The 25,610-nt window shown below is 39.4% G+C and overlaps 1 protein-coding gene across 1 annotated transcript in view; it reads left to right on the top strand.

The window, feature by feature from the left end:
• SYNE1 (spectrin repeat containing nuclear envelope protein 1) overlaps nucleotides 1-25,610 on the top strand; it is a 354,964-nt gene that overhangs the window by 6,296 nt on the left and 323,058 nt on the right. The window contains exon 2 of the mRNA XM_070733725.1: nucleotides 8,154-8,423. Coding sequence (XP_070589826.1) covers nucleotides 8,321-8,423 — 103 coding nt within the window. The 5' untranslated portion in view covers nucleotides 8,154-8,320. The remainder of the gene's footprint in view (nucleotides 1-8,153; nucleotides 8,424-25,610) is intronic.

Genomic DNA, 25,610 nt, shown 5'->3' with positions numbered 1-25,610 from the left:
ATGTCCCTGTCCAGTTGACCGCTTCCCCAATGCCAGAAAGACCTGGCACTCTATCATCCTCAGCCTCTGGGCTCTTGAGATGTTTCTGGAAAGACATGCAATCCCCATTGGATGGTCTTAATTCCAGATTCTCCTATAAACCAGCTTCCGATGTGGCCATCAGAACCACTCATTCAGCACTGTCATAACTTCAAGTGATTGTTAAGTGAGGATTCCTTGTAAAATGTTTGACAAAGTACCTCATGATATTTTTTGAGGACTAGAAGAATAAATGTAGGTTGAAGCGTACCCAAAAGGCACTTGTAAATGAGCCATCAATCTGTGTGGTTGAGCAACTTTATAAATGACCTAGAAGATAAAATATTTATGATTTTTGCAGATGATGCCAAGCTCTAACTCTTTAGAGGACAAAATAATGATTCAAAATGACCCCTACGGTCTTGAACATTGGGCCATATCCAAACAGGATGATAATCAGTTATATTAGATGTAAGATCAAGTGGCAGGAAAAGTCAAAAACTGTACATGGATACAGGATTGGGGAAAGCTGGCTTTTGAATGGGATCTAGGGGTTTTAGCTAACCGTTGGATGGACATGAACAAATAGAATTATGCAGTAATTTATTTATTTATTTATTCGATTTTTATGCTGCCCTTTTCCTTAGACTCAAGGCGGCTTACAACATGTTAGCAATAGCACTTTTTAACAGAGCCAGCATATTGCCCCCACAATCCGGGTCCTCATTTTACCCACCTTGGAAGGATGGAAGGCTGAGTCAACCTTGAGCCGGTGATGAGATTTGAACCACTGACCTTCAGATCTACAGTCAGCTTCAGTGGCTTACAGTACAGCACTCTATGTGCTGCACCACCCCGGCTCATGAGAAAAGGATTATGCAATGCAATGCAGTATCAGAAACACTGAGTCTAGATAATGGGCAATAATTTGCAATTTCCTCAGTTGCCTTATTTGTATTTGTTTTAAGATAAATCTAGATGTTAGTATTATAAATCTCAAGAGTTAGGTGGTTAGCTGTCTCACACAGTTTCATTATATTATAAAGGGTTTAGGTAACACATGTAGTAGTATCCATTGTTTTGCACTGCCAATAGTCATTTTGGTGAAATGGACAACGATATATATTTGATGAATAAAATACATAAAAATTAATAAATTATTAATCCTTTTCTGGACATTGCACTTCAAAAAGGGATTATATAAAATCTAAAGAGGGTTCAAAGGATACCAGATTCATACTTGGAATAGGTCCAAGCCCTATGACGAATCATCAAAGAGCTATAGATCATGCCCCCCACCAAAAATCCTATAAAAGATATATGTTTAACTTGCAAAATAGAAAATGTTGTGGGCAAGAGGTGGTGGACCTGTTTTCTCTTGAAATCGGAGGCTAGACAAATCAAAGGGGTTGAAATTAAATACTTCAGCTTACTCAAGAAATCCCTGAGATAAAATCCTCTCTGTTGGAAATGTCTACCTGTTGGGGACGTTTAATAGATTCTTGCAAGGTGTTAGATTAGTTGACAGTACACCAGATATTCTAATTACCTGTGACTCTTGTGAGTAGCTTTAAAATACTATAGGAGTTCATGTACAATACAAAATTAGCCACATGTATACACAATATTTCATGCTATAAAATTAGTTGTACAGTAATACCTCATGATACGAACTTAATTGGTGCAAGGAGGAGGTTCGTAAGACGAAAGGTTCGTAAGACGAAACATTGTTTCCCATAGGAAACAATGTAAAGTCAATTAATCCGTGCAAGCAAAAAAACCCCCGCAAAAAAACGGCTTTCGGCGACTGCTGGGAAGCCGCGCGGCTGTTTTAAAAGGTGACAGCCGGCCTGGGGGGCTTCCCAGCACCCCCCGAACCCGGGGGGGTGCTGGCAAGCCCCCCAGGCCGGCTGCGACCTTTTAAAACACCCGCGCCACTTCGCAGTTGTCTCCCGAAGCCGAACGCGGAAGTTCGGCTTTAGCGTTCGGCTTCAGGAGACAGCTGCGAAGCGGCACGGGTGTTTTAAAAGGTTGCAGCCGGCCTGGGGGGCTTCCCAGCACCCCCCCGAACCCAGGTGGGCGGAGCAGCAGGGCGGAGCAGCGTGGAGCAAAGGGAGGCTGAAACCGCCGGTGGCTTCAGCTTCCCATTGCTCCGCGGGAGCGGCAGACTGCCTTTGTATTTTTGGCTGGGGGGGAAGCAGGAGGCGCAGGATCGGGCCGGCGGCGGGCGCACCGCGAGGTAGCAGGTCAGCATCTTGGGCGGCTGGGCAGCGGGCGAGGAGGCGCGGCCGAGCGGACCTGGCTCCGGCTAGACCTCCAGCGAGGATGGGGTGGGCAGTGGGCGCGGCGGCAGCGGTAGCGGCAAGGATGCGTCCAATTTGGGGCTAGCGGCCCCCGACGCAGTGGGGAACATCGGCGCGGGAGGCAGGAGAGGACCGGGCGACTGGAGCAGCAGCGCGGCTTCTTTTTGCCTGGGAGGGAAGGTGAAATGCCAGCGGCTCTAGCAGCTGCTACGAGCGGCATTTCACTTTCCCTCCCAGGCAAAAAGATGCCGGCATTCTGGGATGATGGGGCCGGACTTCCCAGGCGGAAGGCGTTCCCCTCTCCCCGGCATCTTTTTGGCTGGGAGGGAAGGTGAAATGTCGGCAGCTCTAGCAGCTGCTACGAGAGGCATTTCACAGCCGGGCTGGGGGGCTTTCCAGCAACCTCCCGAACCCCAAACTTCCGCGTTCGGCTTCGGGAGGCTCCTAGAAAGCCGTGCGGCTATTTTAAAAGGTGACAGCCGGGCTGGGGGGCTTCCCAGCACCCCCCCGAACCCCGAACTTTTGCCAAACTTCCAGGTTCGGGGTTCTGGGGGGTGCTGGGAAGCCCCCCAGCCCGGCGGTCACCTTTTAAAACAGCCGGGCGGCTTCCCAGGAGCCTCCGAACGCCAAACCCGGAAGTTCGGGTTTGGCGTTCGTAACTCGAAAAACGTTCGTAAGAAGAGGCAAATTTTTTCTGAACCCCGGGTTCATATCACGAGTTGTTCGTAAGACGAGGGGTTCGTATCTTGAGGTACCACTGTATTTTGTATCAAATAAAGTAATATAATGTATTATATAAAGTAATATAATGTATTATATTAGTAATACAGTATAATGTATTATAAAGTAAAATAAAGTAATACAGTGATCCCTCGATTTTCACGGGTTCAAACTTCGCGAAACGGCTATACCACGGTTTTTCAAAAAATATTAATTAAAAAATACTCCGCGTTTTTTTTTCCTATACCACGGTTTTTCCCACCCGATGACGTCATATGTCATCACCAAGAGTCACTTCTCTCTCTCTTTCTCTTTCTTTCCTGTCATTCTCTGCTTCAATCATTTTCTCATTTCTCTTTTTTTCTCCCTTTTTCTGTAATTTTTCTCTCTCTACCTTCCACTCTCCCCCCTCTTGCTCTCTCTCTCTTTCTCCCTGTCTCTCTCCCTCTCTGTGAGAACGTCTGCCCCCACCTCTCCTGCAGCCCCCTCGCTGATAGCTGGGACGAAAGCGCTCTCAGTTAAGGGACTGTGAGAGGGCGGGGCTGCCATTCTCAAAGCGCTCAGAGCGGGTACCGGCCGAATGAGGAGGATGAGAAGCCGTAGCCGCCAGCGCTGCTGCAGGAGGACCCGTGTCCCAAGAAAGCCGGTGAGAGGGGTGGATCAGGCGGGCGGGCGGTAGCGCGAGGGGGCCAGAGGCGCTGGGGGGGCGGGGGCAGCCGACATTCAAAGCAATCTTTGCCGGCCTCCGCACTTTCGTCGCTCCCTGCCCTAATTTCAAGCCCGGCTCCTTGCGCTGCCTTGAAAAAGGGTGCGTGGGGGTAGTTTTTGGCTGTCCATAGCCAAAAATGGTGTTTTTACTTCCGCACCGCTACTTCGCGGAAAATCGACTTTCGCGGGAGGTCTTGGAACGTAACCTCCACGAAAATCGAGGGAACACTGTAATGTTTTATATTAATGCACCCTTTTCCTCCCTAAAAGAGGCTGAAAATTTGGGTATGTCTTATATTCTGAATGTAGCAGTCCTAAAAAAGTGCTAACAATCTTCCCAGCTTCCTGCTCCCTCTGAAGAAGTTCCCCCCCCATTTTTAAATCTTTGCAGTCTTATTTTCATTCCTACTCCCTCTGAAAAAGGCTTTTTCAGCATTAACAGGATGCTAACGATCTTCCTGGCTTGCAGCATTTTTTTTTATTGCTACTTCCTCTGAAGCAGTTTTTCCTGCCCTAAGTCTTTGCAGGCTTATTTTCATTCCTACTCCCTCTAAGAAAGGTTTTTTCAGCCCTAACCAGGAGATAAAATAATGTGCTGAAGCTGAACAGACTTAGGATGCTAGCCAGATGAGTACCTGATAGGTAGATTCTCCCCCGCCCCCCCCCCCATTTTCCTCCTCCCAAAAGTAAGGTGAGTCTTATATTCTAAAAAATAGGGTAAGACTAAATAGAAATGTATTATTTCGTGGTGATTTTGCTGAATTTTTCTTATTGCTAAAATGAACATAAAATGAACATAAGATTTGATTAAAGTAGTATCCTCTTAAGTATTTTTTAACTTTATCTATCCATTGCAATTTAGTTTCTATCTTTTAAGATAAATATAGATTTTTGTATTATATAACAAATCTTTTCCACACATTTGTGTGTAGGAATCTTCTTTTGCTTAGAAATATGCTCGTTTGTTGCAAATTTTAGACTCTGTGCCCACTTGTGCTTAATCCTGGCATAATCATGTCCAGAGATAGTTTATTTTTTTCCTTGCTTTCACAGTTGCCCTCATCTTGTCTCCAACCCATAAGTGAGTTAGTTTTAAGTCGTTCTTAGTAGTATTGCTATAAATCATGGGTGTCAAACTCACCATGTCACATTGCTGTCATGTGATGTTTTGTGACATTTTTCTCCTTCGCAGAGCTGGGGTGGGTGTGGCCTATATGTGATGCATCTAGCCCGTAGACCACCAGTTTCATATCCCTGCATATGAATGTAGTATCTAACAAGCACACTGCCCTTCCAACCCTTCCATAAACTCTTTCAACCAGCCATAAGCTGTTAACCAGTTCAGCTTTGCTAACAGGGCTAAGCAGTGACAATGGAGGTTGGATGGAAGTTAGCACAGAAGTTAGCAGTTTCATACCAATATAGTTTTCTGCTGAAAGAAGGGAGGTGAGTGGGAAAGTCCCTCCCTTAATAGCAGGTGGGAAAGACTCTTAATATCCTTGACTAAAGTGGATAGACTTGACAGAATTAATTATCAATCAACCAACAGCTCATCTTAATAAAGTATAAATACTGCTCAAAATTATAAGTAGTCCTCAACTTATAATAGTTCATTTAGTAAACATTCAAAGTGGAGTCACGCGATAGTGATCTGGGGTTTCATTTCAGGATATGATAGGAAAGGATAGGATAGGATGATGTTTGTCCAAATTTTCAAGGAGGTCCTTGACATTGTGGATTATGGGTTGTGGGCTGTACACATTGTGTCCACAGGTGGCTGGTAAGGCCTATATGGGCATGAAATGTTCTGCCACATGTTGGGCAGACATGTGTGAGCACCATTGTCACAGCACAGCACAGAATGTTTGCTGGTTCATTTGTTGAGAACTGATTCTTTAGCTTTTCAGAGCAGCTTCTTTTTTAGTACATTTCTGGCCTGGTTGTACAGCATTTTATCACCTTTTCTACAGGCTTCCTCTTTGGAACGACATAGCTGCTTAACTTTAGCTGTGAACCAAGGTTTGTTGTTGCTGTATATTTGCAAGTTCCTAGTCGGTACACATAGGTCTTTACAGAAGCTGACATATGATGTTACAGTATCTCTGAGTTCATACAGGTCTGCAGAGGTATCTGCAAAAATATTCCAATCAGTGCAGTCAAAGCAAGTCTGTAGCTTTAACTTTGCCTCCTCAGTCCAAGTCTTCACTGATTTAATTGTTGGTTTTGTGGTTTCAAGTCTTTGCCTGTAAGCAGGTACAAGATGAATCATGCAATGATCAGAATGTCCCACAGCTACTCATGGTAAAGACCAATAAGCATCTTTTAGTGTTGTGTAGCAATGGTCTAAAGCAATGATGGCAAGCCTTTTTTCCTCGGGTGCCAAAAGAGTGTGGGCATCCACTATTGCGCATGTGTGAGTGCCCAGACCCATAATTCAATGCCTGGAGAGGGCGAAAACAGGTTCCGTCGTCCCCCTGGAGGCCCTCCGGAGGCTGGAAACAGCCTGTTTCCCAACTTCTGGTGGGCCCAGTAGTCTCGGGTTTTGCCCTCCCCAGGCTCCAAAGACTACCTTGGAGCTGGGGGAGGGTAAAACATCTTCCCAATTCCCCCGGAGGCTCTCTGGAAGCCAAAAACGCCTGTGCGAACCAAAAACCAGCTGGGTGGCACACACTTTGCACATTGAAGCTGAGCTAGAGCAACAGCTCGTGTGCCAGCAGACATGGCTGTGTGTGCCACCTGTGGCACCCATGCCATAGGTTTGCCATCACTAAAGTATTCTTGTCTCTAGTGGAACAATTGACACTCTGAAAGTATTTTGGTAGCTCTTTCCTTAAGTTTTCCTTGTTTAAATCTCCCAAAATAATAGCCAATGAATTGGGGTATTTGGCTTCAATCTCCATAATCTGATCAGCTAGATTTCTTAATGCCTTGTTTACACAGGGTTGTAGATCAATATACATAGCAATTAGTTGAAATGAAGTAAACTCTCGAAGAGAATAAAAGGATTTGCAGTTGATAAGTAAGGACCCCAAATTTTCATCACATAAACCATTTGAGAGCATTTCATTGAGGAAGCCATTATCATCGCCATGTTGGAGAAGTTAGGCTCAGTGAGGTCAGGCTCACAATTACAACATTGCAGAGGGCTACAGTCATAAGATTGCCATTTGCATCCTTCCCTGCTAGCAAATTTAGTGGGGAAGCCAGCAGGGATAATTGCAAATCGCTTCAGAAGTTGCTCCTGCCTCTTGCACCCTCCAGTCTGCATACAATTTCTACCAGCCCACCCACGGCTGATGAGCCACCTGCGTCAGGCCTTCCTTGGCCTTACTGGGTTTGCATGCAGGCTCTGTCAGACCTCCATAGCCTTCCCCCAGGCTGCTCCATTCCTCTGCAACACCTCCACAGTCCTTACCTGGTATTCCTCTCACTTGCCTAAGCCTAGCAAATATGTGGTAAAAAGCATTTAAAATAGTAAAGTGGATGAAGAAATTTATGAGAGCCTCAGCTGGTCTTTGATTTGTGAACCCCTTTTGTATAATAATAATAATAATAATAATAATAATAATAATAATAATAATAATAATAATAATAATAATTTATTAGACTTGTATGCCACCCCTCTCCGAAGACTCGGGGCGGCTGACAACAACAATAAAACAGTACAATACAAATCTAATAGTTAAAGCTATGACTAAAAACCCGCTATCTTAAAAAACAATAAATACTATACAATCACAGCCACACATAACTCTTAATGGTCAGAGAAGCCTTTTTGAAGGAACCTGCATTTTCCAGCATCACTATATTGATTTTTATGAAGCATTTGTTCAGTTATTTTGCTAATTCTCAGCTGGAACAGGAAAATGAGAATTTCCTACCAGTAAATAAACAATCCGGTATTTTAGAGCATAACAAATTTTCTGTGAAAATGTGCAAGTATCAATCACTTTTTAGAAACAAATAATGTCTTTAAGCTGTGTAAGTACAGAAGAAAAATATGCTGGTATTGTTGTTATAGTAGCCTGGGTTACAATCTCAAAATAATTGAGATCTCCATTAAATAGTGTGTTCTATTATATTCATTTGCTAACCACTTAACGCCTTTCTGGAATATTGTCATTAAACTTCACATTTTGACCTATTGTGCTACGTTAATGTGTATTCCAAGGTTTGTTCAAAATATAAGCTCACAACAATTTGTTAATCTTAGTGTTGATGTAGTGCACGATTTCTTGTTCTATTTTACCAACACAAATTTATGGTATTAAGTCATTTAGTCACATGGAATAGCCAATCAACTAGATTTCTAAATGCCTGATCTGATGAAAATATGGAAACTGTTTTTATACCAATGTACAGGTGTTCTCTCAAACTTTCTTCTGTATTTCTATACCTTTACAGGTCTGAATTGCAAACTACTGGATGAAAACAACCCTAAAACAGTGGCAAGCTGGACAGCTATATGTCTACTGCTTAAAGCTGCAATGACTTGCTATGGCATGCCATTCTGCAGCTAATAATGTTTTATAAAAAGAACTGTTGAAACATTGCACTCCAGGTAGACAACCATGCAGAAAAAAACAACACCATTGCCACGAGGCACAGTGGCATCCTCAAGACTAGCAGGAAGAACATCTCGAGATATTGCTGGAGTGATGCAGAGACTCCAAGGTAAGTGATTAAAGTAGAACATAAAAGGTTTATTTTGAGTTTTCAATGAAACATAGGGATCTGTTGTGTGTAGAGCCTAAATACATAGACTTTAAGCATCTAACCTGAGTGTTTAAAATTTGATTATTCTTTCCTCCAACATGCTACACCCACTTTTCTGAAATTATTTCTGAAGTGGCATCTAGTTCTTTTTTCCTGCTTTCCTCTCAGAATACGCTAGTATCCAATCTTAAATTTTGATATGACAAAAAAAGTGACATGACAGACAAAAAAACAGACATAGAGAAAATTAAAGGAATTCCAAGAAGTTTGCCAGTTTTTAATGCTAAATGTTTTTGCTTATTTTCTCATTTCTCAAAAAAAGGGGGGGGGGGTGTCAGTTTGTAATACCTGATTTCTCCTGCAAGTCAAGAAGATCAAGCAAGAGTTTTAAAAGATTTCATTTCTGTTGTGCTTATATACAGTTTTTTTTTAGTCCATAGTCCTGAATTATGGATGAGCAGACAATCTGTAGAGCAGAATGTTTCTGGCTTTATGAATTAGGAATTTTATATTCTGGAGACATCAAACATAAAACTGAAGACTGAATTTATAAATCTGAAAATGACAACATGTACCCTATTAGGACAAAGATAATTACTGATTGTATATTGTGGTTTGTAAGGCATTTGAATCCATTTTCCTAATTCTGCTTCTAGAACAAAAATGGGGAAAAAAATATCCACTTACTCTTTATGCTTGCTTTTTATACATGAGTATAATTTGGTGTAAACCATAATAAAACACCTATTTCACTTTTTTTTATTTTTAAATATATATTAGGAAGTTGCTGCTGACATTAGATCATTGTCTGCTTCTCACAGTAGATGATTGTTGTAAGCTTTTGGGAGAGAGATTTTTGGAGAGATTTGGGGCAAGAAATGAAGTTTTTGGGAGAGAGATTTTTGGAGAGATTTGGGGCAAGATCCGAAGCTTTTGGGGGAGCGATTTGGGAGAGATTTGGGGTGGCATTAGCCTTCGTTAGGACCTCCATTCCTCACTTCTCCTCGCTGTCTGTCTCCACTCCGTTAGCCTTCACTTTGTCTGCCTGCCACTTTTTTTAAGCCTTAAAGTGGGTTTGCACGCATTATTTGCTTTTACATTGATTCCTATGGAAAACAATGTTTCTTCTTACAAACTTTTCACCTTACGAACCTCGTTTCGGAACCAATTAAGTTCGTAAGACAAGGTATTACTGTATATTGTAATGCTTCTGTTACTTTATAGTCTAATGGTGTACAGAATAGTGATTCATATATTCATTTTCTTAATGTATTGTCTTTCTGTGGGTGTATAACGCACTTAATTGTCAAATAATTGATGTACTTAATTGTCAAATACTTTAAAAAGTTAAAGATGTAACAAGTAATATCTTACTAATAATAAGCCTCATTCAATGATTTTATGAGTTAGTATATTTAAAATTTAAAGCCTCAACTGGGACATAGATTTTAATTCACAGAATTGTTTTACCTTTTTACCAAAACTTGCATACGCTTTATTTCTTGCATTAATCTGACTTAAGCAATTTTACTGTCATTATTTATGCAAGATATTTAGTGACATTAAACCTGAAGCTATTAAATTATAGGATAGAATTTAGATTTCAAAATTCTGTTTTTACAGATGTTATATGGTATAATTACATTAGAACCTACTGTCTATTCAAAGGTAAGTTCTAATGTAAGGATGTGTAGGGCAGAGAGCAATAAAAGACAAAACCAAGGTCTGTATTTTTTCTTTATGGAAAAAGCTAAACACAGCTAGCAACTGAATATGATAATTTGGATCTGGTTGCCATAACTGAGACATGGTTTAAGGATTCTAATGAATGGGAAATATCCATACCAGGATATACACTGTATAGGAAGGATAGAATAGAGAGAAGGGGAGGTGGAGTAGCCATTTATGTTAAAGAAAGTCTAAAAACAACACTAATTCAAAATATATGTAAAGATCTGGAGACTCTCTGGATTTGCATGCAAAATAAAGACGGTTCTGTCATTAGAATTGGGGTGATCCAGGGCAATCTGAGGAATATGACAAAAAGATGGTGGATGAAATTACCCAAATGGGTGATTTCAACATGCCTGATGTTGAGTAGAATATCCCCAGTGCCCTTACATGCAAAAGTAAGAATATAGTAGAGGCCTTTACAGGAGCAGCTCTGGCACAGCTGGTTAAGACACCAACTAGAGGGGAGAATATTCTAGATTTAGTTTTTACGAATGGGAATTGGGTTTCAGAGGTCAAGGTGGGAGAAAATTTAGGTTGCAGTGACCATCTATCTTTGAGGTTTGATGTAGAAACTGATTTTGTCACAAAGGTGTTGGATCAAGGTGGTGCCATGGATATTGCCTATCTGGACTTCAGCAAAGCCTTTGATACGGTTCCACATAAAGAGCTGATAGATAAATTATTGAAGATTGGTCTTAATCCCTGGATAATTCAATGGATTTGCAGCTGGCTGAAGCGTAGACAGAGAGTTATTGTTAATGGCGAGTATTCTGAGCAGAGACAGGTTACAAGCGGTGTGCCACAAGGGTCTGTTCTGTGTCCTATTCTATTTAATATGTTTGTGAGTGACATAGGGGAAGGTTTGGTAGGGAAGGTTTGCCTATTTGCCGATGACTCTAAAGTGTGCAATAGGGTTGATATTCCTGGAGGCGTCTGTAATATGGTAAATGATTTAGCTTTACTAGATAAATGGTCAAAGCAATGGAAACTGCAGTTTAATGTTTCCAAATGTAAAATAGTGCACTTGGGGAAAAGGAATCCTCAATCTGAGTATTGTATTGGCAGTTCTGTGTTAGCAAAAACCTCCGGAACAAAGGATTTAGGGGTAGTGATTTCTGACAGTCTCAAAATGGGTGAACAGTGCAGTCAGGTGGTAGGGAAAGCAAGTAGGATGCTTGGCTGCATAGCTAGAGGTATAACAATCAGGGAGAGGGAGATTATGATCCTGCTATATAGAGTGCTGGTGAGACCACATTTGGAATACTGTGTTCAGTTCTGGAGACCTCACCTACAAAAAGATATTGACAAAATTGAACGGGTCCAAAGATGGGCTACAAGAATGGTGGAAGGTCTTAAGCATAAAACATATCAAGAAAGACTTAATGAACTCAATCTGTATAGTCTGGAGGACAGAAGGAAAAGGGGGGACATGATTGAAACATTTAAATATGTTAAAGGGTTAAATAAGGTCCAGGAGGGAAGTGTTTTTAATAGGAAAGTGAACACAAGAACAAGGGGACACAATCTGAAGTTAGTTGGGGGGAAGATCAAAAGCAACGTGAGAAAATATTATTTTGCTGAAAGAGTAGTAGATCCTTGGAACAAACTTCCAGCAGACGTGGTTGGTAATTCGACAGTAACTGAATTTAAGCATGCCTGGGATAAACATATGTCCATCCTAAGATAAAATACAGAAAAGGCAGACTAGATGGATCATGAGGTCTTTTTCTGCCGTCAGTCGTCTATGTTCTATGTTTCTATGAGTATGTCAGAAAAATACAAGGGCAAGAAATAGATTGACTCGGTTTACCTAAAAACATGACACATTACATGCCAGACAAAAGAATTATAGATAGATTATTTATTTGTTTGTTTGTTTGTTTGCCTGCTTGCTTACTTACTTACTTATTTAATTAATTTGACTTCTATGCCGCCCAATCCCAAAGGACTCAGGGTGGCTCACAACAATTTAAAATTACAATGACAATGACAATAATAAAAAGAAGTCAAAGAAGAAATGAGGAATTACTAAAATCCTAATTATGCCTGCCAGCATAGCCAGATTTTTGTTGCCTTACGAAAGGCCAGCAGGGTGGGGGGCTGTATGGACCTCGGGGGGGAGTTGATTTCATAAAGTCGGGGTGGCAACCGAGAAGGCCCTCCCCCACGGTCACCCAACCTACATTGTTTAGCTGACAGGACCTGGAGGAAGCCAACTCTGTGTGCTCTAATTGGTCTCAGGGAGGTATGTGGCAGGAGACAGTCCTGTAAATAAGTAATAAATAATAATAAGAACTGCCAATGGCAATTGTAAATGTATGAAACACAAATAACAATGTTCAGGTTAATATAATATTCTGATAATTTATTGGGTGATGGTTGGCTTACCATGATACATAAATCATTATTAGTAAATCGTAAAAACACTCTTTAAAATCATGATTTTTACATGTTGTACAAACCTAGCATGGAAACCTATATTGAAGAACAAAGTATTGTATATCATTAAAATTGTTTAAACATACTTCCTTCTTCCCTTTTTAAAGTCAGCTTTGGAGAATCTAGAATGTAGTGATTAGAAATGAGAGTAATTAGCAGCAGAATGTGATCTTAACATTTTACCTATGAAGTAATGAGAAAGATGCTCTCCCAAGAAGATTTATTAACATCTTTTTAAATTGCCAGACTTATTGATTCCTAGACATGTTTACAATAAATATCATAACTTCTGAGAAATCATAAAGCTATCATGGATGTGATTTAGTTGTAAATAAAAGTAAAAATTAAAGAAGTGTGACAAACAAATTACTAAAGCAGCTGTTGCAATATTATTAAATAGTTTGAGTGTGAAATTTGCAAGACACTTTAGTCAGCTGCTTTGCATAGTTGGGTGTAAGTGTCCTGGTTTTAAAATACCTTATTGGTTTGAAATATAACTAAGCAAAATTAAATTAGGTGCAAACCTTCATACCCTGAACTACTCCTATTAACTATATATAATCCTAAATATACGCTGCACTTCATCTTTATTGCTAGAACATAGAGCTATTTCGGTGGTTAAGAGGATTACGTGTGATCTGAGAGACATTGATTCATTATAGTTTGACATTTTCTTTTCGTATATATAATTTTCTCTCTTTAATTATGGCACAAGAACAACCCAGGTCAATATTAAATTTGGGAAGTTTAAAAACATTAATAGACAATTATATGCTAATGTTTATAAATTAATGCTTAGTCAGAAAATCCATACAGAATTCAGCATATATTTAAGAAAACAAAATTGTATCCCATTCCACTAGTGCAAGGAAGTAAGGATGGTTGAGCCTGGAGCATGCTGCTTTGTATCATGTTGTTTGAGCTTCCTGCTATTTGGCACTTCCCCCATCCCCCTGCAGCATCCTTGTGCTTTTTAGGTGGGACTCCCCCCCCCATATAATGACCCCTGTGCTGAATTACTGTACATTCACAACTAGAAATGCTGGGATTTCAGTCTCTTAGCAATGCAGTCAGGTGACGTTTCACTTTATGACTGCATCACTTAGCAACATAAATTCAGGTCTCAATTGTTGTAAGTCAAGGACTGCTTGTACTGCTGTGAAATGGCTGGCTTTATTGCAGTAGAGTGATAATGAATTTTCTGGAATTACGGTATTCTATATATAAAATAATGCTGCATAAAAATACATTTATTAAAAACTTTAGGAAGAATATAAACATAATACAATATTTTGAGAAATTGTTTTTTTTTAACTTATTTATGTATCGAATTTATTTGCTATCCATCTCACTGTCACATGATTCTGGATAGTTTTCAATCTGATAAAATGATATATGAGTAATGAATGATTAAAACAGTAAGACAAATACATTAAAATTAGTAAAGAAATAACTAAAATAGTAGGAGGTATACAATAGAATAGTAGGTGGGCCCCAGGCTACCTTAGGAATAATTTCTAAACAGAGAAGTTTATATAAATATTGAATTCTTAAGTGATACATTAAAGCATGATATAAACTTTACAACAAGAATAAGGTTCTGAGTCATCTCTGGTTGGGGTTTCCGACAAGCAGAACAAGGAAAATAAATTTTTAGCAAAAGTTAAGTGTCAACCCTGAAGCGAACCTGGATGAAGCCATTTTGTGCTGCTTCATAATTGCCATGAAGCATGAGAGAGGGAAAGTAGGGGAGAAGTAGATAGACCAATCTGCAGTCCAAATGACTGTAGGAATAAAGGTCATTGTAACAGCTGGCTGGTGAAGGAGTAGAAGAGCCTGCCAGCTATATTCATTGGACAATATGACTAATGTCATTGGGAATGGGGCAGGTTTTACTCTTTTAATTAGGTGAAAATTGCAGGAATTTTTAGAGTTGGTTTTCACCGGCTGTGCTGACATGAGGTATCCAGTAAAGATGTTCTTTGAGACTTCTACCTGCTTTCAATGGATATTATTCAGAATACTGACATTAAGCTTTGGATATAAATAGTATCTTTTCTTGAAAAATCTTGCAAGAATACAAACATCTTCAGCATTTCAGAGAATAAAATCTTACCACATTTTTCTTTGTTACCCCAAACTAGTATGGTAGCACAGTTATTAAAATATTGAATATGGAAGTCTTATTGCAATGTTTCAGTCAGCACCTTACAGCCTGAGTTTGTGTATCCTTTTTTCTGTCAAGGTCTTCTTTATTTTCTTTCGTTGTCCATAATATTAATAAGTATTTGGATTATTTATATACTTTGGCTTAATTCATATGGCCAGGCATGGGAAACCTTAACAAATTTCAAAGGAAATTGGCAAATTAGTTATGTTCTTTCTTTCTTTCTTTCTTCCCCTCCCTCTCTCTCTTTCTCTCTCTCCATCCCTTCCTTCCCTCCCTCCTTTCACCCTCTCTCTACACACACACCTTTTTCATGAATCTTCTTTTAAAATACAATTAAAGAAACCACTTTTTAAAAAGGTAAATATTTTTAGAATGAATTATAATGATGTCATATTAAGCATGACTAGTTAGATAACTGGTGCTTTCTATGTGTTTTGGACTAAAATTCCATCTTTAGATGCCACAAAACATGCCGTAAATCATGAAAGCCAAAGTGAGCATACTTGTTTTCATTCATCATGAGAATGAATTGTAATAAGGTTTTATCTATAACAGATGTTTACGCGAAATCAGTGCCAGAAAAATATTTATTAGTTGATGCCCAAATACTTATTCAAAGAATGTGGCACGATCAGGATTATTAATATAATTAATCAGACTCATTATGATGATAAGATTGAAAGAAGCTTGTTTGAGATAAAATTTGAGCAAGATGCAAAGTATAATTTAGGTGACCTTGGAGAAACTATTTATCTATGCATCTTCTCAAAAGATGTTTGAGATAAAATTTGAGCAAGATACAAAGTATGATTTAGGTGACCTTGGAGAAACTATGTATCTATGCATCTTCTCAAAAGATGTTTGAGATAAAATTTGAGCAAGATACAAAGTATGATTTAGGTGACCTTGGAGAAACTATGTATCTATGCATCTTCTCAAAAGATGTTTGAGATAAAATTTGAGCAAGATACAAAGTATGATTTAGGTTACCTTGGAGAAACTATTTATCTATGCATCTTCTCAAAGCTGTGTTCCAAGGTAAATGTAGCTGAAGGTTTGTTGCAGTTTAGTCTGTAGAAATTAGTATTCATCTAATTCCAAATTATTGAGGAATAGTAGAAAGACAAGAAATGCTTAGTCTGAACTCTTAGGTGCTGGTAGACATTGTCACAATGTCTCATATATATAAATAGAAATTGGCAATTTGCAACATCTCAACCTAAACTGTGATACAGTAATTTGCAGATACTGTATGGTCTTTTTAAAGTTATGTTATATATTATAGACCAATTGGGCTCTGAAGTTCTTCTTTTTCCAGTAATTACATAGAATTTAAATGGTTGACTATGACAACTGCCAGCTTTATGGGTTTGATTTTCATCACATAATAGAAAGTCATATACTAGAAAATATTTTGAGAATAAATAGGCAGTTCTATCTTCATACTAGCACTAAATGATTTTATTCCATTTTTAAAAACTTTTTCACACGTAATGGCTTAGGGTTTGGAAAATACACTGCTCAAAAAATAAAGGGAACACTCAAAGAACACATCCTAGATCTGAATGAATGAGATATTCTTATTGAATACTTTGTTCTGTACAAAGTTGAATGTGCACAACAGCATGTGACATTGATTGTCAATCAGTGTTGCTTCCTAAGTGGACAGTTTGATTTCACAGAAGTTTGATTTACTTGGGGTTATATTGTGTTGTTTAAGCGTTCCCTTTATTTTTTGAGCAGTATATTATAAAATACCCCAAATAACCTCCTTTTCTTAGTACATAAGAAATAAATGCAGTTGGAAGCAAGCAATAGTAAATTCATGCTGGAATGCCAGTAGGTTTTCAGAGGCTGAAAATTCAATAGAATAGGCATTTTGCAATATTTTCTGCATTTTTCAAAAGATAATGAAAGTTTAAATATTCTCAATAAAACCGTACAACAGGGGTCCTCAAACTTGTCAGCTTTAAGACTTGTGGACTGCAACTCCCAGAATTCTGGCTGCAGAATTCTAGGAGTTGAAATCCACAAGTCTTAAAGTTGCCAAGTTTGAAGACCACTGCCTTACAATAATGGGAAAAAAATCAAATAGATTTTGTTATACGAATACATTCTAAAATATATGTTAAGCATCTGAGGTATAAAACCTCTCGAATGCACATTGTGTTGGACTCTGTCCTTGAAGCACGGCCAATAAAAGTTCAAAATACTGAAATCAACAATTCAGGGTTTGCAGAAATGCAATTTTATTGTTGCAGAATATTTTAAGAAAATTTTGAAAGCCTGCCTATGTTTATTTCTGTCCCATCTTATCCTAAACCAAACCAGGGTGATTTTGAATTTCTTCCTCATGATTCCTTCAGTCTCCAGACAGTGTAATCTCTTGTCCTTAGTATCTCTGTCACATTTTCCCAAGGTTAGCTCTTAATTCCCTTCATAAGATATCAACTCCTATCATTCCAAATCTGCTTGCTAAGGAAATAAGAAGTAAAGTTGTAAGAATTCGTAGGAAAAACCAATTGCTCCGTTCCCTAACCTCTCAGCAGCCCAAGAAGCCCCAAACGTGTGCAAATGCATGGAATCCTTGCTGCATAATCAGGGCTTCTTGGGCTGCTGAGGCGGGGGGGGGGGGGGGCACGGAGATAGCTCCTGCTACCTGTTGGGCATTTTTTTTTTTGCTTTCAGTTCGCCATCATGGAAATATTATTATTATTATTATTATTATTATTATTATTATTATTATTATTATTATTATTATTATTATTTCAATACAACACAGAAAACGAGATCACTATGCTGGATTTCGTATTTCATCACCAGTCAGGCGCTTCCCAAGCACCTAGGACTGCGTGATGTAGCGGCGAATTATGTTTGCCGATCCCAGTAAAGCAGCCTTTTGCAATTGACAGATGGAGATTTTGTCAATTCCGATGGTTTTCAAATGTCCGCTGAGATCCTTTGGTACTGCGCCCAGCGTGCCAAGTACCACTGGGACCACTTTCACTGGCTTATGCCAGAGTCGTTGCAGCTCGATTTTTAGATCTTCTTATTTCACTAATTTCTCTAGCTGCTTCTCCTCAATTCTGCTGTTTCCTGGGATTGCAATGTCGATGATCCATACTTTCTTTTTCTCCATGATCACAATGTCTGGTGTGTTATATGCTTCAGAATTCAGTCAGTCTGAAGTCGGAAGTCCCACAGTAGTTTTGCTTGCTCATTTTTGACCATTTTTTTGGGCTTATGATTCCACCAGTTCTTTGCCACTGGTAAATGGTAGTTCCGGCACAAGTTCCAGTGGATCATCTGTGCCACAGCATCATGTCTATGCTTGTAGTCAGTCTGTGCGATCTTTTTGCAGCAGCTGAGTATGTGATCGATTGTTTCATCTGTTGTTTGTTTGTTGTTGTTGTTGTTATTATTATTATTATTATTATTATTATTATTATTAATTAGATTTGTATGCCGCCCTTCTCCGCAGACTCGGGGCGGCTCACAACAACAATAAAACAGTATACAATAAACAAATCTAATATTTAATAAATATCTAAAAACCCATTATTATTTTTTTAAAAAAACATACACACAAGCATACCATGCATAGCACTATATAAGCCTGGGGGAGATGTCTCAATTCCCCCATGCCTGACGGCAGAGGTGGGTTTTAAGAAATTTGCGAAAGGCAAGGAGGGTATACTGTACCTGTGCATTTTGTTTTTCTTAACTAAATGTAGAACCTTAATTTTTTCACCATTGAATTTCATTGTGTTTGATGGCACCCAATGTTCAAGTCTGTTAAGATCCTTCTGTTTCTTGAGCCTATCTTCTGGTTAATTAGGATTATTCTGGTAAACAATCTATTTTGTAGGTTTCTATAAGTAGAAATAATAGTTTCTGAAAGTTTCATAAGAGATCACAACACAAGAAGCTTCTGACTCCCAAGTCTTCTAACTCCAAGTGAATATGAATAATTTTTTTCCTCGAAGAATCTGGCAAACATGTCCTAACAGCCAGTTGAAGAATTTAACTCAGCTGTTTTTCTGCAGAGTGGATGAAGTTGTTATCCTAAACAAATGAGAATTTGTGGATGCAATAAGGGTGGAGAAATAAATATGCATATGGGTTCATACTTGCACTTGGACAGATTCATTCCTTGTTTTTCACCACCATTACTTAGCCATCTCTATTGCCGAGTCATTTCTCTGATATTTTTCATAAACCAACAGTCATACCCAACCATTTTTATGCCAGTGAGGTAAAGTGGTCAGTTTGAGTGAAATATAATACATTTAACAATCTGCTGCTTATCTATCTATAAAAAAGAGATTTAAAGCTGATATTGCGGTTATTTTGATTGGCTATCTTTTTTTTTAAAAAAAATCTTTATTAAGTTTTCACATATAATTCAACTCACACATTATTCTGATTTACAGATTATAGACCATCTCTAGTAACATTCTTATAATAAATTTTTACCTGTTACATTCCATTGTACACATTATATTTCATGCTTTTATGTTCTAATATTTATTACTTTCACTAAATGATAAATAAAACTTTTTACAAGATAACTAGATTATTTCAATTGTACTGTTGCTTCATATTAAATTATTTCTATATTCTCTTTTGAACCCATTCATGCCATTTTTGCCATGTTCGTTTAGATTCCATGATTTTGTTTCCCTTGATTGAATTAGTAAGTTCGTCCATCTCTATGCATGTATATATCTTATCTATAATTAAGTTTTCTGTTGGGGTCTGGTCATTTTTCCAGAATTGTGCTATCGCAATTCTTGTTGCACTGTTTATATGTGTTGTAAGAAGCATTGTTTGTTTTGAGTAGTGATTGGCTATCTTATTGCAATGCTCTTTCCAATGGAAAACAAATAATGATGAAATTAGAAATATTTAAAATTACAATTTATTTTGTTTCATTTATTTTGTTTGTCAAACATTTACAAGATAGCAGGTGTACATATAAACCTAAACATAAATAAAGTAAGTACAGATAAATGAGGACAATAGGACAGTAAGGATGTCTAGGGATGGTAAGCCCAATGGTGCGCTTATGTATACCCCTTACAGACCTCTTAGGAATGAGGTGAGGTAGTGAATTAATCATTGGAAGACCTGAACAATCAGGCTGGGATAGATTCTGTTATTTATGTAGTTGCTAAGAGTTGACACTGTCTTGAAGGCATTCAGTCAAGATTCACCTAAAGGAATTCAGAAATTTGTTCCTCTTTTCAAATTACTTAATGTGAAAATTTGCCCATCAAAGCATAACCTTGTTAGCAATGACACCTTGACTGGTGGCTTCTCACTTCTTCCTATGGTAATCGCTATAAAGCACAATAGTATTCATCTATATTTGATATGTTTCATATTAGTTCTGGGAAAGGATTTTCCATTTTTTTTAAGACCACAAAACCTACTTGTTAAAAAAAAACCTAGTTTCCTGGATCTCCTGGTTTCTGCCTCTCAGATATACACAAACAATGAGTCATCATGAGCACAAATACTATTGAACGTTAGCTGAGAAATGCTACCCTTTTCAGAAAAAAAATTGATGTCCCTACTTTTGTTCAAGTACATTATTTTTCTGTCTATAGTCTTTCTCTGAAGTCCCTTAAATTTTCTGCACAACACAGCTCCAAAAACCCCAATTAGGCAAAAATAGACTCAGGTTTAAAACATGGTTAAGTGTTATAGATGTCTATCCTCAATATCCAAACCTGTGTATGAATTTGTAGCTAATAAGATAGAGATGAATATTCTTTATATGATACACCTATTATGTCAAGTTCACAAATAATCTTACAAAACTATAGCAGATTTTGGTGCCCTAGTCCTTTAACATGTACCTTTTTTAATCTCATGAACTTTAAAACTATAAAAAGAATCCTGCTTGCAGTTGACTAAGAAAAGAAATTTCATGTTGTAGAGACTGTAAGATATACATGGGTATATAGCTCACTCTATTAAGAGAAGCCAGGAAATGTTGTCTTTTTCCCATCTTAAAAGACCATTTGTTATCTTACTGCTCTATTTACAGTATAGTAGAAAAATACAATAATACAAAAATCCAAATAGATTTCCACTTGTATTAAATTTATAAATCTGTTGAACAAAAAAAAGGAATGGTTTACTAATACCCAGTGATCATTTGATAGGATTGTTGGGTTTTGATTTTACAATAGTTAATCTTAATATACTAAATATTGTAAATGCCAAAAATGAAAAGCATTGTTATTCTTGCATTGGATTGTATGTGCAGTTTAAAAAAACCGAAATTTTTTAATTTTAAGAAATTTATTTTTTTATTTTTACATTGATTTACAATTTTGCTGCCAAAAATGTGAACAAATTTATACTGTGTATAAATTTGTTCGTATCTCTGATTCCAGTTGATATCTTTTTATTGAACTGTCTCAAATAGTCATTTCTTCAGTACTTAGAAGTTATTCACTTAGGGACTATTTTAAGAAGGAAAGTCACACTTGGTAAGACTAACATAATCAATTCTACTGCTGATACTTGTATTGATCTGCCCATAAATAAAGACAGGTCAAAGAATCCAAGGGCACCTTCAATTTCTTTCGCTCTAATAGCATGCGAATATGCTTTGTTAAACTGATAGAAATGTTGCGTAAAACCAAGCTGACAGAGGTCAAATTTTCATGGGTTCCCAAATTAGTACCAAAATGCCATCTTTAAAATATATTGATATATTTTTATTTGTAGGTTTTTCAAACATAAGAAAAAAAAATTCTCTCTAAAAGGGGAAAATATTTTCAATATAATATTTCAAAAGTTTTTGTTAGCTTACTATTGGGATGGGTAGTTTGAATAGTTAATTTTATATTAGTTGGCGAAGTTGTCAAACCATATGGCTGTGCATCGAGGCATGCCTGAGTGGTTCAGAAATTTTTATTCTGGCTGAAAAGTATACATGACCTACAGTTTCTTTCTTATTTGCCAAGTTGTGTTCTTTGCTCATAAGTCACATTGAAATCGGTTCAAGGAAAATGCAGGAAGAACGGAAGGAAAGAGAGAGTTAGGTAATTATTCTTCAGTTACAGTGCTACTTTTCTGAAATGGATCAATCACTCTTTCTACTGCCTTGTTCTAGTAGGAGTTGTGGTAATGTATTGAATATTTTATTTAGATAATAGAAATAGAATTCTATTTCTATTATGCTTTGGAATAACCCCCAGAGATCCATTAAGTTTCCTTTCTACTGACATTTCACAGAATAGTTATTCACCTTGGTGGGTGTATTGGGGTGGGGAGGCAAAAATGTTCTGAGTTTTTTTAATAATGTATTTGCATAATTGTATCAGATCTTCATTAGGGGCAGGTTATAAAAATTGTAAAAAGACAGTGACTCAAACAGGGAATGGACTGCTGCTGGTTCCAGTTGGGTTGATTTGTTATTGCGATCCCATTTCTTTCTTGCCTCACTTTTAGTATGGATACATGCAAAAGACCACCCTGAGTTCTTTGGCTAGCACTGCTTCACGGGGGGATTATAACCCCTCTACCCATCGACACCTGCCTTAGCTGGAATAACAATGCATTTTGAGGATTCTGGCTATTTTGCCACGGCTGCTAAATATTCCAGGGTCCAACACATTTCCATCTGGTCTGAGAATTAGGAGACTTGATCTACTAGCCAGCAACTCCTACCTGAGAACATCTGAATTCTCACTTGAAGACTCTAGGATCTTCACAAATATGTTTGTTTGTCAACCAATACAAGGAAACAGGACACATGAAAAAATGGCACAAATAAATGGACATAAAGAATGTAAAACATAGCCATAAACACATAAAATGAGTACATACAAATGGGTACAGTAGGACAGGGATGGTAGGCATGCTGGTGCACTTATGAACGCCCCCTTAGGGACTTCTTAAGAAACATGTAAGGTCCATGGTAGACAGTTTAAGGTAAAAAATATGGGACTTAGAGAAACTAACAAAGGGGTCAGGTAAAGTGTTCCAGGCATTTAATACTTTATTGGAGAAGTTGTATTTTCTGCAATCAAGATTACAGTGGATTACATTTAGTTTGTATCTATTGATAGCCCTAGTGTTGTTGCGGTTGAAATTAAAGTAGTCATTAACAGGTAAGACATTAAGGTAGATGATCTCGTGTACTAAGCTTAGGTCGGGACATAGATGGCATAGTTCAAGGTTATCCAGGCTAAAATTTGAAGTCTACTGGAATAGGGAATTTTATTGCGAGCAGAGGAGTTGAGTACTCTTCTTGTAAAATACCTCTGGACCCTTTCTAAGGTATTAATGTCCAAAATACAATGTGGGTTCCAAGCAGTATTCAAGGATCAGTCTGGCAAAGGTTTTTTATACCATAGTTATAAGTATAATGTTACCAGAGAGAAAACTTCATAAGATTGACAACTCTTAATGACTTTTTAGCAATGTTGTTACAGTGAGCTCTGGAGCTTAGATCTTTTGAAATGAGTACACCAAGATCCTTGACAGAGTGTGGGTCATATTTTATATCATTTCTGTCCAGCTTGTATTTGATGTTCAGATTTTTATTGCCAATGTGCAGGACTGAGCAATTGTTAGCACAGATTTGAAATTGCCAATTGTTTGACCATTCAGATACATAATCTAGGTTGTTTCTGGGGTAGTAGAATTGTCTGTGGTGTTAAATAGTTTTACCTTGTCGGCAAAGAGGACACAGCTGCTTACAATAAGATCATAAAGGTCATTTATATTTGGCAGAAAGAGTGTTGGTCCTAGAATGTTGCCTTGGGGAACACCACTATTAACTGCTGCTGGGTTTAATATAGTGTTCTCCAATGCACTTGCAAGGAGAGTCCAGGATGGGTTATTCTCAGCCTGATTGGCTGGGACTGAGTTTAATTTAAATATTTAGATATTAGTCAGGCACCGCCCCTCCTAGCCCTCCAGTCTAAAAAAACTCAGTTGCAGAATGGGAGTTCAAGTTTCTTCTCCTGTTAAACTTGGTTTAATGGGGGTTCTTACAGTATGTGTTTAATTAGATATTAAAGTGTTTTTCTTGTATTAATTTCCTTTTTTTTCTGTCTTCTTTTTCAGGCACTGGGGGAGGCTTCGCTTTGTTGAGCAGCGTGGGTTGATACCCTCCGCGGGGTTAACCCACTGGGCTGCAGCTTCTCTGTGGGAAGGCCCCTCGCAGGGGGCCTGAGAGGAGCGCCCGGGTTGCTGGCCTCCGCGGCAGTGCCCGGTGGATCTGGCGGTCGGCTGACGCCATGGGGGGCCTGCCCTCCATGACGGATATGCCGCAAGAAGAGGATAAAGCGCGAAAAGCCTTGGAAGACCCCCCCCCGGAGAGCCCCTCTACCCCCCCATTCCCCGCCGCTGCCGGGCTCAGGAAGGACGCGTTTACCTCAGAAGACAGCCGGCAGGGTCGGGCGCCATTTTGGTGGTGGGGGCGATCGGCGGAGCGGAGGAGGAGTTCCCGCCCACTCTTAGTGCCGCCGATATAAAACCGCTGACAAGGGAGCAGTTGGCAGGCCTCTTTAGGCCAATCTTTGGCAGCAGGCCAGGAAGAGGGAGGAGTTCCCGCCAATCTTCCTCATTAGGCAGCAAAGTCGGCCTGCCTGTCAGGGCCAGGGGGCCGCTGTCAGGACGCCATGGAGGTTGCCAGGGGGATGACCAGCCTCCCGAACAACCGGTCTTTGCTGGTCTCTTCAAGTCCTCCCTGTTCCAGGTCTTGCTGAACAAAGCCAAACTGACCATAGAACAGGCAGGGGAGAGTGGACACCAAGATCCGTCTGCTGCGGTCCAGAATACGGGGGGACTGTTTGTCCTTCCGAAACAAGAAACAGTGAACATCCCTTCCTCGCATCTGTTCTTAGAGACCATTCAGCGGCCTTGGGAGAACCCAGCGGCGGCTCAGGGACCCTCGAACCTTGACCGCAAGCTCTACTCGTTTGACCAGCAGATGGAGGACTTGCTGGCTTTCCCGACGGTGGACAAACCGGTTACCAGTCTGGTTTCCAATGCCCTGGTCCCTTCTGAATCTCAGGAGGGCCTAAAGGCAGAGGACAAAAGGGCCGAAAACATCGTACGGAAAACTCACCAGATGGCGGCCTGGGCCATACAGGCCGCCTCTGCAGCCTCTTTCTTTAACAGGGCAACCCTACTTTGGATCAAGGAGATCCAGTCGCGGGTTGACCCCGAGGATTCCCGCCTACGCCAGGACCTTAATAAACTCCTGGCAGCCACCGAATTTTCCGCTGATGCGACGGCTAATGCCGCGAAGTTTGCTGCCAGGGCTATGGCTTCGTCACTGTCATCCCGCCGTTTAATATGGCTACGCAGCTGGCAGGCAGACGTCAAGTCTAAATGGAGCCTGGCCTCGGCCCCATTTAAGGGCACGAAACTGTTTGGGGAGGTTCTCGACGACGTCTTAGTCGAGGACAAGGATAAAAAGAAGGTCATGCCCAGGTCCAAAAGGCAGGATAGAAGGTTCACCCCATATCAGAGGCGCCAGCCCTTTCGCGCAGAGCCCTCCTCGAGCACCACCCAGGCGTCGAGGCCTTTCTTCCAGGGCTCCTTCAATCAGGGGTCCTTCCGGTCGGACAGATCAGCTCCACAGGATCGCAACAAGGCCTACCAGGGACGCCGGCCCTTTAGAGGGGCTAATCGGGGCTTCCGAAAGAATAAGTGACTCTCTCACCACAGTTTCCTTGGGGGGCAGACTAGCCCACTTTGCGGGACCCTGGGCTACGACGTCTTCGGACGCCTGGGCGATGGCCACGGTAACAGAGGGTCTGAGAATC

Source organism: Erythrolamprus reginae, chromosome 1 (genome assembly GCF_031021105.1).
Source record: "Erythrolamprus reginae isolate rEryReg1 chromosome 1, rEryReg1.hap1, whole genome shotgun sequence".
Classification (NCBI taxonomy): domain Eukaryota; kingdom Metazoa; phylum Chordata; class Lepidosauria; order Squamata; family Dipsadidae; genus Erythrolamprus; species Erythrolamprus reginae.
The sequence above is the reverse complement of the archived record's forward strand: the minus strand, read 5'-3'. Positions and strand labels throughout refer to the sequence as shown.